Source organism: Corticium candelabrum, chromosome 9, assembly GCF_963422355.1.
Source record: "Corticium candelabrum chromosome 9, ooCorCand1.1, whole genome shotgun sequence".
Taxonomy (NCBI): Eukaryota; Metazoa; Porifera; class Homoscleromorpha; order Homosclerophorida; family Plakinidae; genus Corticium; species Corticium candelabrum.
In genome coordinates, this window is record NC_085093.1 from 4194019 (window position 1) to 4213662 (window position 19644).

General features: G+C 41.1%; 3 protein-coding genes across 3 annotated transcripts; 2 read left to right on the forward strand and 1 right to left on the reverse strand.

Annotated features, from left to right (window-relative positions):
- Positions 1 to 829: 829 nt before the first annotated feature.
- LOC134184227 (golgin subfamily A member 6-like protein 22) lies at positions 830 to 4656 on the reverse strand. The gene is made up of 8 exons (XM_062651863.1): positions 4561 to 4656; positions 4389 to 4496; positions 3660 to 3748; positions 2759 to 2840; positions 2397 to 2465; positions 1934 to 2014; positions 1816 to 1862; positions 830 to 1473 (listed from the first exon to the last, which is right to left on the reverse strand). The coding sequence occupies exons 1-8, from the start codon at positions 4615 to 4617 to the stop codon at positions 993 to 995; spliced, it is 1014 nt and encodes a 337-aa protein (XP_062507847.1). The 5' UTR covers positions 4618 to 4656; the 3' UTR covers positions 830 to 992.
- Positions 4657 to 11409: 6753 nt separating this feature from the next.
- Positions 11410 to 12874, forward strand: LOC134184158 (fibropellin-1-like). The gene has a single exon (XM_062651774.1). It carries the CDS (start codon positions 11410 to 11412, stop codon positions 12832 to 12834), a length of 1425 nt encoding a protein of 474 aa, XP_062507758.1. The 3' UTR covers positions 12835 to 12874.
- Positions 12875 to 13407: 533 nt separating this feature from the next.
- LOC134184159 (uncharacterized) lies at positions 13408 to 18709 on the forward strand. Its single transcript, XM_062651775.1, has 10 exons — positions 13408 to 13675; positions 13735 to 14016; positions 14086 to 14391; positions 14453 to 14779; positions 14956 to 15279; positions 15345 to 15686; positions 15778 to 16152; positions 16219 to 16575; positions 17019 to 17443; positions 17708 to 18709. Exons 1-10 carry the CDS (start codon positions 13408 to 13410, stop codon positions 18407 to 18409), a joined length of 3708 nt encoding a protein of 1235 aa, XP_062507759.1. The 3' UTR covers positions 18410 to 18709.
- The last annotated feature ends 935 nt before the right edge of the window (positions 18710 to 19644 follow it).

Genomic DNA, 19644 nt, shown 5'->3' on the forward strand with positions numbered 1-19644 from the left:
AAATGTGACATTATGCTACTCCTCCATATCCGCTAGAGAAGAAAGCTGTACAATGTTAGACAAATATTGTTCATTCATGGAATCCAGCAGACCATGCGTTGTTCAGCACTTGAGATTTGCTGACTTTGCTGACTTTGAATGCAGACACAGGACACAAAATTCACATACAATGTTGTCTGGCCAATTCAATAACAGACAAGACAACCAAACTGATAACTGAAAGAAGAAATTTGTGCAGGAGAAAACTTCTGCTTTTTCTAGAAACATCACTACTTGTGCGGAATTAATTTGTGTGGCACTAAAGCTATGCGCAATAAGATCATGCACAAGGGAAAATTAGATGTGGAATTTTTGTGCGATGGACTTGTGATCGCACAAAATCGCACAAATTTTTCTCCTGCACTAATTTCTTCTTTCAGGGTAACTGAAAGATGCACTCGTGCTAGTACCACTATCTCTGTATCCCTCGACCCAAACAGAGGCACTGAATATAGAGGAGCAACTCTGTGGAATTCATTACGGGTAGTTTCCGATCTAGAGAGTCATTTTCGAATTTTAGTATCATCTATCATTAGAGAGTATTATCCTATAGAGAAAATATTTACTTACATTTGTTACTTTATTGTTATGTGTACTGTAGTCGTTTTGTCTGCATATAGTTTATCTTGCTAGTTTGTGTTTGTATATATATATATATATATATATATATATGCATACAGGAGAACAGCTTATCCGGGTAACTGTTCCCGGGTAAGTTACCTAACTGCACATGACTTCCAGGTTTCTGCTGCCTGGATATATGTATATGGCTGCCTGGATATATGTATATGATATGTATACATATATAATATATCTCGACCTCAATAAACATGACGAGAGAGAGAGGCTTGCTTCGCTCGCCAAATAAATCTAATATGTATATATATATACGTATATGCAAACTTTACTACTACTACCTATTATACAGTAGTACTCCTGTCTCCTGCCTTCTCCTACATCACCGAGCATGTCGTACTCGAATGTGCACTATTCGATCGTTTGAGATGCTCGTGTTGTGACGACTCGATGATGTCTTCCTGTAGTGCCGATGACCTCAGCTGCTCTCTGGTTGACTCTCGTCGGAATCGTCTTTTTCCAGTCGATGATTTTTGCTGCTGTGTTGTTGGAATCGATGAGACAGCACCGGTTGTTGTCTCTGATCGATGTCGAGATGGCCTTTTATCACCAAAACTCTTACTGTCTCTGTATTGGTTTATCTGACCGAGAGCCAACTGCAAGTGTTGTTGAAAGTGAGAATGGAGAGCCTCCAGTTCTTCATTTTCCTTTTCCGACACTAACAGCGTTTGCTGGAGGTGACGGATCAGCTGCTCTTTGTTTTGTTTTTGTAGTTGGGTGGCAAGCAGCTGCTCTTTTAGTGTCAGAAGCTCATCGGTCTTGGGCTTCAACACTGCACTAACTCCTCCAGTTCGTGGCCTAAACAAATATTATCCAGTCAGTAGCTAGACTATCTGTTGTGTGGTGTATGTGTACTTTTGTAATGCACTGATAGGCGGATAGGAAGGGGTTGTGGCCAAAATACCAATTTGTATTGCAACATTGTTAATATATCAAGCTAAGAGTATCATACAGTCTAACAAGCGTCCATCCATAGCTGTGGTACTGTGGTCATGTGACATATTTGAAATTGATCAACAAAGCATAATGAAAATGTGATTTACTTAGTTTAATTAACTAATAGAAGTAACTTGATATCAAACTAATGGCAGACAATAGTGGTTCGGGTACAACACACGCATGCACACGCTTATATCTCACGGTGTTTTCAAGGCGTTTGCTACTTCTTCTTTCCTACTCAAAAGATCCTACAAATACAGAGATGTTCCTCATTTGTCTTCACTACAAAACTACTATTCTACAACTTTGCACTGTATACCTGCTCTTGTTGCTGAAGCTCCTCCTTCTTATGAGTCAGAATCTCTTGTCTCCTTGCAAAATATGCTTCAGACTCCAATATCTAAAAAGATCAAACAGACCATGCAGTAATCAATCTCTTTGCTATGCCATCTTTGCTTTCAGTGAAAGCATCTAATTGTATTAGCAGCAAACCCTAACACAATAGAGTCTGGAAAGCAGCAAGTACTCCACCATGTGCCAACCCATCTGGGCACAAGATTCACTATTGCCCGTGGTTTGACACGCACGCAGTGGAATATCCAGAAGAGGTAATTAAATAACACCAGAAGCAAGCACAAAGGTTAACTAAGATTGCCTAAAATTAAGGCCCCTGTCAGTGCCAGCTACGAAACACGTGACAACAATGTGACTTGGATCACATGCCATTTCTCTACTTTACAGTGCCATGATCTATGACAATGATCTGAGACGATAGAAAACACCTCATCTGACTGCTCCTTGAGATTATCCCACAATCTCTGTAGCTCATTAGTTTGTTCTTCCAATTCTTTCTGGAGTCAAAAAGAACAACATCGATTAATGACACAACGGTGAGTCAAACGATAGAAGTCAGTTTGATACAACAACAAATTGATCAAGCAATATTAATTATAGAAACACACGAACATATTCACACAAACAGTGCAAGCAATCAAGATCAGTTAACCTCAACCCACAGCATGATCCAGATTAGTGTAAAGTCTACATAAAAGATTTAGTACGCGTGAACACTGCCACACAAGTTATCGTACATCCAACATTCATACTATGCTAGCCAGATGAATCTAAATTATGCGTGTCTAACCCATTTAGCTTGTAAAATGTCTCGCTTCTCATTCAACTTGTTCTGCTCTCTTAGTTCTGTTACTTCGCCTTCATACTGAGACCTGATATGGACACAAACGAAAGATCAGCTAATAGGCTTGGCAAACTCTATAATACAGATTGTGTGATACTATGCACTGCACCGACACTAATTAATGTTAATGGCTAAACAGTCACCACTCTCCTGTACATTCAAGTTGGAACATGTAACATTAAAATTTAGCAATTTAATTAATCTATTATAATCTATATAAATTATTATACAAATATATTCAAATTTACATTTGACTTAAACACAATTCACATTTAATAATATATATAATATATAATTAATAAATTACTACATATATTATATATTTATTCATAAAAATATAAAATACTATAAAAATATATAATTAGTAAATTACTATATATTTTATATATCTATTAAATGTGACTTGTGTTTAAACCAAATTTAAATTTTATATAAATATTTTAGTAATATATAAAAATTAAGAATTTACGTTCTACCTTCAATGGGTCTACTTCATCAAGAATATAAATAACAGCATGCATTCTCAATGAGGCATATAAAAAAAGTGTGAATGTGTGAAAGTTCAAACAGCCAGATTTCATACTTCGTACTATGCATAATACAACTCTTGCTGCAAATTAAACTAAATTTTTTTGTCCAATTTTGTCCAATCAAATCTATTAGATGCCCAGACAATTTTCTGTTTGGCCAGACATAAGTCCAAGCAGGCAGAAAAAATTATTTCAAGCACTGCAACATGACATACCACATTGCAGCTGTGCAGTAGAGTAAAGACTATAAAGATTTTGCGATCTTACAGACGATTCCATGGCTCTGCCACTGAAATTACACAGCTGTACGTCAGTACCTCAACCTCTCTCTTTCAACCTCTGACTTAGAATGCAACTCTTGTACAACCTGCTGTAGTGCCGCTTTCTCTTGACGTAGACGATTCACCTACGAGACAGTAACATAGTCTTTCTAAACCTGTCATATTTGCCATATACCTAACATAACCGTTTTTAAATCTGTGAGGTGTCACATGACAAATGACAACTTCAAAGTTTATATCAATTTCCAATTGATCAATTGATCCATATTTCAACACCATAATCAGACATTACGAAATATCAAACAAGTAATAATAATAACAATACTAGTAATATATATATATATATATATATATATATATATATATATATATATATAACAAAGAAGACATACACTGAGAGACCATAAGAATCATCAGGTGCCGTCTATCGTTCAGTCTGATCCGAGGTAGCAGGTCGGCAAAGCACAGGCGCTTCCGTGCAGAAGCAATTGACATTATCAGCAGTGAGGTTTGCCTCACTGAGTAAACTGATATATGAGAGTAGCAAGTTTATGAGTTTTTAGAGTTTCTGCGATTGCTGTATTATTGACATGGACAATATTTAAAAATATATCATATTGTTTAGTATAAAAAATAATATAATATACATTAACTTTAATTTATTTAATGGCTAATAATTAATTAATACTGATAATAAATTAATAGTAATTATTAATTAATTAATACTAATAGTTAGTTAATTGGTGTAATTTCGGGTATTTTTACCTGACTCGTTTGCTCTTGTTTTATGTTGTAGATTGTATTCTCTTCGCTTTTCAACTCAGCTTCAACTAGAGTCTCTTGCAATGCGACTTTCTCTTTTAGTTTGGCAATCTGTTGAGGTCAAAGTCGTAAAACTTGCATCACAGAAAGTGTGATATAGAACAGGTGAACTAACATCGGATTCCAATCGCAGCACACTCTTCAGCTTTTCCCCGTGCTCTACGCACTCCATAGCAACCTCAACAACACTGGTATTTCTTATCCGGGACTTTGCATTAGCCTCGCAGCACTTGCATTCTGTTGCGGAGTAATCACACGCACGGCATGCACACGCACACACGCATGCAGACACTCATGCACGCACACACACGCACACACACGCACCCACGCACGTACGCACGTACCTAGGTATCGTAAATACGTCTAGTCTAGAATTATCTAATCTAGATACTACGCTTACAGTTAGCACTAGCTATATATAGCAGAAGTAACGGTTTTTTAACTTGCCTTTGTGCATGGGGATGGCGCTAGATTGCATCGTTACCAGATAAAGCTCTCCTTGACGACTGGTGGTTTTCAGCGGCGGTGTAGCGAGAGGGGACCTGGGGGCAAACTTTGGCAATACCAACATGCCACTAGGTTTCCTAGGTGCTTGCTAACATGGTTGCAGTCTAAGGGATCTATAGATGATATGCTTGAGATCTAGGATGTCGTACACTAAAATTATAGTGTTCTAGACACGATGGTATGTCAACCGGTTTGAAAGAGCAGTGACGTAGCTATGGGCCAGGAGCCTGGTGGGGACACGTGCTCCGAAATTTGGCTCCTTTTTGAATTTTGATCGTATAGTTTGCAAATTGCAACCAAATTTTTTCAAATTCTAGGATAAGCTAGCACTTAGTGATTGTTAATGCCCATGACAATGATGATAATGATGTTGATTACAATAATATTAATCGAATCGCTTCTATTTAATTCAGTACGGCAAAAGACAACGGTCTTTCTATTGAAGTCCCTCCTAGACCACGTCGCAGATTGCAACAACCTACCCTTATGGATGAGATTGATGTATTGGAAACAACAGGAGCACGAAGAAATGAAGGTGATTTTAGAGACATTGATAACTATTATCGTATTTTAATTTACAACGCAACACTGGATCAGATAATTAGTAAATTCAACCAAGGTTTTTCGGTCTTTGATGACCGCAGCTAGTGAGTGTAGCCAAAGACCATCTTTTTAAATTTAACGTCAAAGTTATGGAGTCCTTGGCTAAGCGTTGGTCTTAAACATGAAATAGAGTCATTTCAGGCCGAGTCTGCAGCACTTTATCTAATTAAAGAGCAAACAGGAAGCAAGATTTCTCTCTGACGTGATATACCATACCTTGCCAGTGAAGGAGGCTTTCGTAGACCTGCTCAAAGTCTTACAAATTGCGTTGACATTAGGTGTCTCTACCGCGTCATGTGAACGTCGGTTTTTTTGAAAAGACGGAAGACCTACCTGCCCTAGGGCTGACATGGAACAAAATTATAGATTAGCGTTTCTGGCCATAGAAAGAGATAATATATAGAGGGAGAGGGAGAGGGAGAGGGAGAGGGAGAGGGAGAGGGAGAGGGAGAGGGAGAGGGAGAGAGGGAGAGGGAGAGAGAGAGAGAGGGAGAGAGACTTGAAAGCAGCTAGACAGGTTTGCCGCAGTAGACAAGAACAGGAGAATTAAGCTTAAAGAAGACCGCGCTGCTCGCTCCAGAGACTCCTATATAAACACCTTGTCATGCATACTGTGCATGCATAGATGTAACGTATATCCTACCTCTTGTTCCGTCATCATCTGCGAACATTCTGACGCCATGTTGTCTGCAGTCTCAGCAGGGTTTTGACTGTATGTTAGACTGTTGATAATACTAATTACACCTAGGTAACATAATATTAACTTACCACACGCCACATTACGTGGCGCTGATTGGTCGAGAGGAAGCCTGCAACTACTGTTAGTACATACCGAACAGTGACCCCGCATTTTAAATTATTAATTACGATCTGTTCACACGGTCAACTGGATCGCGATCCGCTCGCGATTCTATCGCAATAGAAATATTGAGCGTTACCTTCACGTACGCTACGCTTGTAGTTGGAACATCTAACACTACGTCGCTGTATCAGAGCTTTCTACAAGGAAAAGAACACACGTACAAATCGGTCATCAGTAACGTGATATCAAATTGAGGCGGAGCTTTCGTTTTTAAAGTGCAGTGGGAACACTCGCTATCCCGATCGGATCGCAGAATCGCTTTCACAGTCGCAAGCCTTGCGGGGCAGTGGCTCTGAGTCTCATGAAGTTGTTTCAACCTCTAGCTGTTCTCTTGTTCGCGTGTTTTGCTGCACAATCAAATGACGACCCCTTCACAAAGTGCTACCAACCAGATGTCCATGCTAATACAACATGTCCACTAGGAGCATCATGTTGGAATGGCACCCAATCGGAGTGGCTTGTCGTCTTTAGCAGAGACAATGTTTGCTCGAACTGCTCCGTCTCTCAACTCCGTCCTTTCTTTGTTTCAAGCGTTAGTGCTACAACACTCAAATTCTCGAAGGATGAGAGTTTCCCTCATCATTTGTCACTTTTCCGGGTAGACTCCGAGTCCATGTTTGACTCCTGCTCGGCAACGCCACAGGAAGTCGGACAACTAAACACGTCGGTCTCACACGTGGTTGTCTTTGTTGACGAGCTCGACATCGGAGTAAACTATTTTGTGGCCATCGGCGAGACCAACACAACTTGCGGCAACGGAACGCGAGTTCGTATTTTTGTTGGAAAAAGCAACTGCAGTGACACTAACGATGCTAGTATTGTCTGTAGCAGCCGTGCTCCGTGCGTTTTCAATGATGAACGTGTCGAATTTGCATGCCAATGTCCCGGAAGTTACAAAGGTGAGTGGTGCCAAGACATTAACGAATGCTACAACAACAGTCAGTGTCAACATGGAGGACGGTGCGTAGACCGCGAGTGTAGTTTCGAGTGCGAGTGTGTCGACGGTCGTAGTGGACTGTTTTGTGAATGCGAATCGAGTCCGTGTCAGAATGGAGGAATCTGCTACATTGACAAGCAGACACCAGACTTTAGTAGCTACAGTTGTCAATGTGCTAAAGGCTACACGGGACTACATTGTGAGACCGAATTGAACGAATGTCTGTCTTCTCCCTGTCAGAACGACGGTACTTGTCAAGACCTAGCTGGTCAATATTTCTGTGCTTGTTCGAGTTGGTTCACTGGATCAGATTGCAACGAAGACATAGACGAATGCACCGAAAGAGAGGTATGTCCTGGTGCATTTTGTAACAACACGTTTGGTGGTTACAGGTGCATCAATATAATTGGCATTTGCCCGTCAGTAAATTGTAATGATCGTGGAGAATGCTGGATTCTGGATCTGGATGGAGGGAGGGAAAGTTGCTCGTGTGGGCGTGGTTTTACAGGAAGTAAGTGTCAATATCAATTAGACAATGGTACTTGCCTTTCCAATCCTTGTATGAATAACGGCACGTGCCAGTACGAGAACCACGACTACGTTTGTGAGTGTCCGAGTGGCTATGGTGGAGACTACTGTCAATTTGATATAGACGAATGTCTGAGTAACCCTTGCTTATCGGGTCAGGAGCACTGTCGTGATCTTGCTGATGGATTTGAGTGTATTCGAGTATGTGGACCTTGTGCTCGGCTTCCGTCACTATGTCGCTCTTCTCCAAATGTCTGTGACCAAGTTACTTGTAGCCCGGGAAGCGTGTGTACAGTTGAAGATGGAATACCATTCTGTCAATGTTTACAAACCTGTCAAGATGCATACGCGGCCAATATCAGTCTAGGTATGTAATTTTCAAAGGCTGATTTGTCTGTCTGTGTCTGTTGATTTGTTTGTCTGTTTGCATGTCTGTCTGTCAATCTGTTTGTTTGTTTGTTTGTTTGTTTGTGTGTGTGTGTGTGTGTGTGTGTGTGTGTGTGTGTATGTGTCGATTGGTTTGTCTGTTTGCATGTCTGTCTGTTTGTCTGTACATCTGTCTGTCTCTCTGTCTGTCAAATAACATTTATTTCAAACATACATTTCTAGTACAATGTTAGCAAGGTAACTATATATAGTTCTGTAACTAAAGAGAGTTTACTAGGACTAGATTTTAAAAACAAACAAACATGTAACACTTATAGAGAACAATGCAAACTACCCAGAGCCAACTCAGTGGCTGAAGAACTGGGTAGAGCAATCTACAGTACAGTCAATGTCATTTGTCAGAGCTGAGACTTTTCTCATGATGACCTTTGCATTGCACTTCTAAAGTTGAGTTGAGAATCTCTTTCTCCAGATGTCCAGAAACTCAGCAGCATTAGGTCGACCAAGTTCATCACGTGACTTCTTGGCTAGCCTTTCCAGAAAGTTTTCCCCCATCTTACCCCATCTGTCTGTCCATCCGTCCGTCCGTCCGTCCGTCCGTCTGTCTGTCTGTCTGTCTGTCTATCTGTCTGTAACATCAATCACGGTCGAGCGCCACGAATCCATGGTGAAGACTGCGTCCCACACCCAATGCAAATAAGCATTTCGCAATTTTATGCAAGTTGCTATAATTTAAAAGGGGTCCCTTTTAATTAAGGTCCAGCAATACTAAAAGCGAAGATGTTATATAATGCTGCATGACAAACATGCCAGTTGATGTCGGACGAACGATAAAAAGCACACGGGCCGTCTGATTCTGGTAGCTAAGAGTCTGGCGACGCTTCTCTGGTGAGAGACGTCATGTCTGCAATCTGACATTCGGGATCGAGGTACAGTTCATTCCTAATACGGTATACGTTGCACTTACCTAGATGTCTAACATGTAGATACTTTTTAAATATAGTACTTTTTTCAAGCAGAAAAATAGGTTGCTCAGTTAGCTGCAATTAAGAGCGTTCAAATCGGCTGTTGGCTGCATGTATTTTATCGTGCTCTTTTTCGGAGTTATGGTCAAATTTTAACCGAGTATGCGGATGTCACGTGCGCTCGCCAGCCACTGTATATCATTCTTTAATTCCCACAACTGGTAGAGTTTAAGATGCCCCGCTGCAGTCGGAGTAAACAAGCTCACGGGGACGCTTTTGCGCGCGTGCGTGCGTCCGTCCGTGCATTTGTGTAGGAAGGTGCGTCTTCTTCGCGGAAGTGGCGTCATTCTCCACGAATAGATCATGACGTATTACGTGGGAGGAGTTTGACATGGGGATGTGACGGCTGTTGTGGCAAAACTTCAGTTTTACATTCTAGTTAATAATATAAGTGTAAACGCGCAAAGATAGATGCTACCGCTCATATAGGGCGGGGTAGGACTAGTACATCTTTAGTTCTCTAGATAAATACATATGTATTTCCGAACAACGCCGAAGGCTCCTGTTATTATCTATTTTAATAGAAATTAATCCCTCTGTCTGTTTGTCAACGCAAGACATGATGCGGATCGGGCTGAAAATTTTATCGACGGTGTAACGTTTGACGGAAAACACAATGGAATATATGAGTTTGACCTTCGACTCAATTGGATCTCTTATTGAAGCTAGCCTCCACTCGCGCGTGAATTTTTCTACAGCGGCGCATCGTATCTCGAACAAATTTAAATCGACTTTGGACTGTACGCACGGAGCCTGTCGCTTAGTACCTGCGACGTCGAAAAAGGCAAGATATTATTTAGTGTATCCGGGTCTTTTAAAATACGCCTATCTTTGTTTGGCCGTGTACGCGCGCCGAATAGCTGCCACGTTCAACGCACTTGTTTCTTGCAACGACAACAACGTCTTTGGAAAGGTAACTAGGAACGACACAGACAATAGCATATAGAAATGGAACATTGGAATGACACATAAAAATGGCGCATAGCAATGGCACATAAAATGGTCCATAGAAATGACACATAGAAATGGCACATGCATGGGAATGGCACATAGGAATAGCACATAAGAATAACACATAAATATGGCACATAGGAATGACACATATATAGAAATCGAGCATCGCATCTGTCAACAGACAGTGTCCAAATGGTACGAAAATTCTTCAACCGATTCGTTTGGGCATAGGGAACAAGTCTGTAATGCTGCCCTGGCTAGTAGACAATATACATTTACGTGCATGGAGACTTACCGTATCAAGGACATAAAATGAACTCTATACAACACAGCTGTAGCTATGCTATCACAAATATTGTAACGAATTGCTACCAAATAAAATTAATAATGAAGTTTTGTTCTACGTCATGCGGCGTGTACTCTAACCCAATTCCTTTTCAACATAGGTGAGACAAGCAATGCAATGAGAGCAAACTACATCAGATGTGTGGCATTGGTTTTTGTGTTTTATAGACTTAACAATGGCGAGAGGATTCAACGCAGTAGATGGATCATTTGCAGCATTTGATTTAAATAGTGATCTTTTGTCGTATTCCAAGATTTTTGTTACCTTGAGACCAGACGATAAGGATGGGTTGATAGTGCATTACGGATCATCCTCTGTAGACTTTCTCGAGCTTGTGTTGAGCGACGGCTTTGTACAATTTCGATTCGAACTAGGCACTGGGATGCTTCTATTAAACAGTAGCACAAAGCTTTCGTTGTACACGTGGCACACCATTAGAGCCGAACGTCGACGTCAACAAGGCAAGCCTAGCCTTTTGATCTTATGCTTAGCATTCTAATTAAATTCAGTTGACCGCACATCCAATATTTCTACGCTTTGTACACACATATAGGTTGGCTAACGGTGGATGGAGAAATTTTTACAGGAACGTCACCAGGAGATGCCATTAGATTGAATGCTAGTCCTCGAGTTCTGTTTGTTGGTGGACATTCTGATTTGTCGGTAACGTGTGTATGCGTGTGAATAGAAGTGAATCTAGAATTGCATGGTTGTGTTCTTCACAGGTTACGTCAATTAATTTAGGATTTTCCGGATGCATCAGCAACATAGAGATAAATGATCAAGTCGTGACTCTAGCAAACTCTTCTTCTTCAATGACAATCACAGAATGTATCGAACGCCCATGTAACCTTACATGCAATGAAAGAGACAATTTGTTTAGGATCAGCAACAAGTATACTTGCAGATGCGATGATGTAAGCTTGTTTCCTACCTGTCGTTTTGATGTCGACGAATGCGCTTTGGGACAGGATAATTGCACACAAGGCACGAAATGTATTAATACGCTCAATGGATTTGATTGTATATTCAAGTGTACGTGTGACACGTGTTATAACAACGGTACGTGTCATGAACATTTGTACAGTGGAATAAAAACATGTGAATGTCAATCGAATTATACCGGATTACGATGCGAGACTTATCTCGACGGTTGTTGGCCATCGCCTTGTGTTCACGGAACATGTGTACCGGTAGAGAGTGGCGCTACTTGTTTCTGTAGGATTGGTTTTGCAGGACGTTATTGCGACGTGGAAATAGACGAATGTCAGTTATCACCATGTGGCCATCAAGGCACCTGCTCTGGTCACGTGGGTGGATACACTTGCGCCTGTAAAGACGGATATGTTGGAGCAAACTGTGAAATCAATATTAATGAATGCGCAAGCAATCCTTGTAAAGAAAATGAATTATGTCAAGATGATATGAATCGATATCGTTGTATGCGAGTGCATAGCGCGTGCGACGAAAACGTGTGTGCACACGACGGCGTCTGTCTCAGACTCTCCGACAAAGGTCATTGTTACTGCACGAACGGATATCACGGTGTCCACTGCGAAGTCGAAGTGAATGAGTGCAGTTCTAGTCCTTGCTCTAACGGATCTTCTTGTGTCGACGGTATCGGTAACTACACGTGTGTCTGCCCGCCAGAATTTACCGGTCCACACTGTGACACAGTAATGACTGATTGTGAAATATCAGATTGTGGGAGTAATGGTAAGTGCTTGAATGGCACGTGTATATGTCTCGACGGCTACACGGGTAACAGATGTGAGAGTGAGATCGACCCTTGTGTTTCGTCAAGCTGTGATTACGGGGCAAAATGCGTGCCTGACTATCCGTCTTACACGTGTTCGTGTCCGACGGGAGCAATTGGTCGCCATTGCGAATTTTTTCAATATTGTGGTATTCATAGTGACGAGTTTGTGTCGGACTTTGACAACCTTAGAGCATTCCCGTACGGAGAAAGTGCAGTTCAAGTATCTTGGGAGTTACGGAATGCGAGCAATAAGCCGGAAACAAGAAGATTTTACGTTCTACGATATTTGTTAGAATACAGCACAGTCGACAATTTGTTCGCTCGAAATGTTACGGTCAATGGCACCAATGTGGTACTCGAAGATTTAAATCATTTAGAATTTCGTTTTGGAATCGCTTCAATTATCAATGACAAGGATCGACTCGTCTGCAGCAAGTTTTCCTATGTGTCAGGAGCTGTTGCGCCAAACATTTCTCGTTAGTTTGTGTGTTTCTTTTATGTCTATTTATCTATCTATCTGTATAAAGGCCTTTTCACACTATGCACTCCAAAGCGCATTGAATGCCATCATGCGCATTGGCGTTTTCACACCTAACGCGCATTGGCTGTCAAACCGCATTCAATGTGCAGGCGCCTTGGTGGCTGCACGTGACATCACGCCTACGCAAGCAGCTCTTCATGTCGCTAGGCAGCAGTATAGCTACGGTGCCTCTCTATACTGTGCTTATGGCGTAGATGGACGTACTGTAACTAAAGATAGAGAAATGTCTGCGCGAAGAGACTGGCAGCCGTAGCTAGGTTGTAAGGCATGTTACTTTCATGGGTAGACGTGTTTGTGACCTTCACGTGGATTGCCTTTTCCTAGTGTAAAATGAGTCAATGCGCATTGAATGCGCATCCAATTCACATTTGCTGCAAAATGGTTTGAATGCGGTTTGATGCACTTCAAGTGTGAAAAGCCTGTATGTGTGTAGTCAAATAGTTAACAGGTAACAGTCACTTTATTTCAGATCCCACAGCACAACCGAATGACGTCATCATACTGTCGGTGGCGATGAATCGGTTATCCGTCAAATGGACTCCGATCGACCCAAACTTTGCTGGCGGTCTGAATCCTCAATACATCGTATACTGCACGCCGCTCGTTCTCTTTACGTCACGCTCTTACAATCTCACTACTTCGACTACTTATGCTGACATCGGCGGTCTAGATGCAGATACGTTGTATAAAGTCGAAGTGTCCGCTGTGGTTGTTTTGTCTAGAGAAAGAGAACTCGTAGGGCCACGGAGCAGGCCGGTGATGATAAGAACAAGTTTGGCATGTGAGACCCACATTGTGTTGTGTTCAAGTATTTCGCCGCTATCGCGTGTTTCCTTGCAGATATTCCTTTTCCAGAGAACGTCGAGGTTGTGCCTCTAGACTGGCGTAGCGCTCGCGTTACGTGGAGATTGCCATCCGGTGTAGCTAATGATCCCAGTGTGAATATCTTTATCAACGTGTTCAAGCAAAACCAATTAATCAGGAGACATGTTCTTCCTTTTAACCAACGCCACTTAAATCTTGTGGATCTATCACCTAAGACAATTTATACTTTGAAGGCAGCAATCAACAGCTCGAAAGGAAACAGCAAAGGAACCAACGAGACCATATTTAAAACTTTTCGTGAGATATACAATACATAATAAATTTATGATTTTAATTTTATACTGTGTACTGTAATGTTTTTAACAGATATGAATGACTGGAATTTTACGCTTTTGACTCATAATTCTACTTCACTTGGGGTCACATGGTTGGTGCCAAGGCAGCACAGAACTGTTAATGCATCTGTCAGGTTGATAGTTACGGAACAAACACATGGAAGCAGATCAGTCAGCAGCGCAACGAATGTCGAGAAATTAGTTGATATGTCAAGCGAAGAAGCGGTTCTTAGTGGTTTGCTACCTTGGTACCTCTACAGAGTGCAATTTAGTGTATTGTTGTTAAATAAAACGGAAATTGATTTTGGCTACTTTAATCAATTCACTGACCAATCAGGTGAGAAAATCGGCGTCTGTGCAGATATATATATCTTAGAGAATAATGTTTTATGTTGCAGCTCCATCTACAACAAGGAACATTCGTGTCCTACTTGGTAACGATCCATCAGTGGCTCAAGTATCTTGGGATGCGCCAATTTATCCAAACGGCCAAGTTGGTTATCGTCTGCGGTATTACGGCAATTCATCTGTTCATACTTGTTTCGAGGCCCAGGAGCGTGTCGTTGACGTGATAGACAACCAACAATGGCTCATTACAGACTTGAAACCATTTGAAGAGTACACAGTGCAAGTGACGTCATATAATTTGTTGCACAGCGTTAGCTGTTGTTTATTAAACGACAGCGAAACAGCGGATACATATACGTTTTGGACGCCAACTTCACGTAAGTCTCTCGTTTTAAGTGTGTGTGTGTGTGTGTGTGTGTGTGTGTGTGTGTGTGTGTGTGTGTGTGTGTGTGTGTGTGTGTGTGTGTGTGTGTGTGTTTGTGTGTGTGTGTTTAGGCAGGCACACGTTGTTGTCCAAAAACTAAATTTTATTTAACGTGTACGATATGTTTAGGTCTGAATGCTCCAAAGTCTGTCAGCGTATTCAGCAACAAGTCTGGTGGAATAGAAGTACATTGGGACAGCGATGGTTGCCTGTATGACCAACCCGTTTCCGTCTCTGTCTATTACGCTCCTGTCGTCGTTGCTCGAAAGCAAACGATCTTTCCTCTCATCTTCAGCCATATCATCGATCTGTCAAAAACTCTTCACAAAACATATTATATTAGTGGAGAATATTTGCTAAGAAACAGCACGTACGCAGTTTGGATTCAACTGGTTGCCGAAGGTAAGCGAGGATTCTACTCTCAAATATTCTACCGAACGTCTCTGCTTACACGTAATTTGCATATACAATATGTTATAAATATAGTGTATATCTTCGTTTGTAAATTTGTTATGTAGATCCACAAGATGGAGTATCAGCGTTATCTGTGTGGAAGCGAACGCCCATCTCTATGTCTCTTGAATGGAAAGTGCCCAGTCAAGAGTCACTCAACGACGAAACGGGAATCTTCTTCTATCGCATCACGTGGCAATCTCAGTCAAACACGGCTAGCGGCGACTTTGACTATTACTCTGACAGAACAAATCCTAACCGCTCTCTCAGTGACCGTTACACCGTTAGAGATCTCCAACCAGCAAATCTTTATGAACTATGTATGTATGTTGCAACCATCGACAGACAGAACGGAAACGTACTGTTGGGACCATCACAATGTGTGAACGATTCTACTGACTTTCTAAGTAAGTCGTACAGTACAGATACATTTCTGTACTATTCAACTTGCATTATATGGGATATGTGTAGATTATTTTAAATATTTGTATTTCATAGAACCTTCTGATGGCTTTTTCAACTTGTGGTTATTGGGATGTCCAAGTGCATCATCGCATTCAACAATATCTTGGAACTTAAACGAACAAAAACAACCCGGACCGATCAGTAGGCAAAACATAACACTTAAATACAGCTCAACAGATGAACTAGATCCAGCAGTTTTATCCTGTTGGAGAAGAGCTCCAGTGAACGCTACGTGTGAGAGCTCATCCGCTTTACACATTCGTTTTTGCTGGTGGATGGTACCAGACGTCAAAGCGTTTTGCAACATATCAGGACTGCAGGCTTACACTCTTTACACGTTTCAAATAAGAGCGTGTAATGCCAAAGGATGCGATGCAAAATCAGTAAAAGATAGAACATGTCCTGACAGTAAGTGTCATGATGTTTATTTCATATTTGTATTGTTACATGCAGATGGTGGCTTTTGCTTTGTAGTTCCATCACCATCGATACCACTTGACTGTCAAATGACATCAAATTCGAACGCGTCCTTTTCAACTTTGTTGTGGAAGAAAGGACGAAGCAACAGTCAATCTGTTAATATTACTCTCATGTGGATTAATGACGATCTTCGTTCTGACCGTTCGTTTTCTCTCGACGGCTCATCACTAAAACCTCTTAATGACGACGATCCCATTCATTGTTTGTCACAAGATGACATAGTCAACTGTACCATACGACAAGTGACTGTAGATCACCGCTACCGGTTTAGGATCATTTCTGTCAACGAAATTGGAAATTCTACTAGTCAATCTCAATATTGCGGCTATTTATCATCAAATTCTAATGAAGGTGAGCAACAGTTAGGTGTTGGAGATGTGTTATATATTCTAATAGATTCACTCTCTCTAATAATACATATGTATTTCTTTATATATAATTTTTAATTTAATGTCCCACCTAAGTGTGAAAATCTAATTTAGAAAGCTATCTATAACTAAATGTAGTCTATTTAGAATCATTCTGCTGTTATATGTCCAAAGTCAAATTGATAGTTGTTTATGTAAGTTAGACACACACACACACACACACACACACACACACACACACACACACACACACACACACACACACACACACACACACACTCACACAACACACAAACACACACACACACACACACACACACACACACACACACACACACACACTATAATATGTTTATATTATTTACAGTTTCTGTAAGCTGGACACACACACACACACACACAATAATATGTTTGTCTGATTTACAGAAACATTTACATTCTGGGTAGTTCCCATTTCTGTTGTTACCGCGCTTCTTATCGTCTCCACAACTTTAGTTGCCTTGTATTACATTTATCGTTGGAGACCAAAGAAAGTGCTAGAAAGAGAATTGGACGACGACGGTTTGCGGAGAGTCGAACTCCAACGCGACAATCTAGACTTACCAGAAGACACCGAGAAACTTGGATCAGGGGCATTCGGCTGCGTGATGATGGGATGGATATGCTCCCACGATGAAAATATACGAGTGGCTGTCAAACAACTACAAACAAACACTAGTTATGACTTGAAAAGTGACTTCATTAGAGAAGCAAAGATTTCGTTGCGTGTCGATCACGTGAACGTCGTACGCTTGCTGCACGTCTGCTCTCAAGACGAACCTTATCTTATGATTATGGAATACGTCAATAGGGTAAACCATATCATTGACACTTTGTATGATTAGCGTGCTAAATAATACAGTAACAGCCATATACCATGCTAATCATACGATAAATTATTTTTACCATGGTCACGTGTAAGTGAGCGTGCGATAATAGCCGGAAGTAACTTATTGCATACTTGCCGTGCAATACTTCATATACACCACCTCAGTACGCGCTCATGGCTGTTCGTAAGGCACGTGACCATGGTATACAGTCTTGTATACCGCATTGTTACCGTGTATCTCTTCCAGGGAAATCTAAACCGACTACTCAAAATATTGAAACCAAAAACAGCAGAGAATTTTGCATCAACGTTTGCTGCTCTTAAATGCGACCTTCTCCATCAGATTGCATGCGGTCTTCAAGCGGTCAGCAAACAGAATATCATTCATCGCGATATCGCAGCCAGAAACTGCTTGATTCACGAAGAAGGTGAAAGACTGGTTGTCAAAGTAAGCGATTTCGGAATGGCTGTCGTCATCGACGAAGAATTCAGAGAAGTTCGAATGAGAAAGGGACAAGGAAACGTACCGTTTCGCTGGATGAGTCCGGAGGCTTCGTACGAAAGGCGATACAGCGAGAAAAGCGACGTGTGGTCGTTTGGTGTTCTCTGCTGGGAAGTTTATAGTTTTGGTTTGACGCCATACTGTTGGCTGTCAAACACTGACCTATTTCGCTATATTTCTAATCGCCTCCCTCTACCTCCTCTACCATTTCTCATCACTACCGAGGTAGGAAATACTCTTCTCATTCCAATGCAAGAGCAAGAGTTGCCGTTCGATTGCTGGAAGATTGACGTCGATCAACGTTCTTGTTTTGACGACGTCGTCAATACGTTGGATCGTACATTGAGTGCTTACGGAAATGCGCTGGACGACGACCTGGCTACTGCTAAAGAACTGATGCTAGCTGGTGTCGTAGCAGACGATGAGGTCAAGGACACGGCACTGTAATTGACTTTACCATGAATGAGGAACACCATCTTGCGCAATACAATAGCGCAATAGTTCTGTTTGGACGCCTGTCCACGTAATGGTACGATTATTATAGTTTGATGGTGATATTAATAGTTTTAACTGTTCGGGTAGTGCTGGGTATATACGGGATTTTATCATATCTCGCATGGGAGTAGGAAGCATGCAGTTCGGCAGGTTGGACATTCGCCGGACTATTTCTTGAAACGTCATTTTATGAGCGGGTTTGCTGTAAGCTTTCGGGATGCAGTATAGCTGATTAAATATATTACTTTATGTGTGAAGTCTATAAGCGTGTTTATAAGAGTCACTCGCTCTTAAGTTTGCTTTTCTAACGCGCTTGACTTGATATTTGCTATACGCAGCCACATCCATGACGCGTGCCATGATGGCTGCCACAATAGTGGACCCTAACGATCAAGACGTAACGTTTCTAGCCAGTCTTATCAGCCTCTAAACTACAATTATCCAAGACTGTCTTTTTAATCACAAAAAGATTTCCGTGGCTGACGGCCATTTTCCATTAATGGCAATTTCTCCATTTGCAATCCATTATGAGATTAGACTATATAGAGACGAATAAAAGCTGCTACTAATTTAATGTAAGATTTTGACAAGAAACCAATTGTTTCAAGCGTCATAAAGATATTTTCTCAAGCGTCATAAAAAGTTTTTAATGGACTAAAAAGGGTGTTTTCTATAAGCAAAACGTTACAAAAACTTCACACTGACAGAATTCTTACAAATGTGCATACGACCTGTCAGTGTTGCTTTGAGATAAATATACTTACTACATTGTTACCGACAATGTTGATTAAAATTTCGTTTGGATGCAAAAGTTTTTCATAATATCCAATTTGAAAATTTTACAGCCCACCTACTAAAATTTCGAGAAATGCTCTTGGCAACGGCCATTGGCGTAGCGTCGGCGGGTGGGGTGGAACCTCTCCAATCTTTGTAGGCGTTTCTGGCAAAAATCGAAAGCGTCATATGTTTTCCTCAAGTTACCAAACTGTTAGTCTAATTAACCTTAGAGTGGTGTGTTGACAACGAGATTAACTGTTTGATGGACCACATCAAGATTTGAATATGCATGGGGAAGGCTACAAAAAGTTGTGACAAGAAAAGTCCGCATGCCCAACACATTTCCCGTCAATAGCGGACGTCGATGCTGTTTAAGAAAAAATGTAAAACTGGGGCGTGGCTTTGCACTG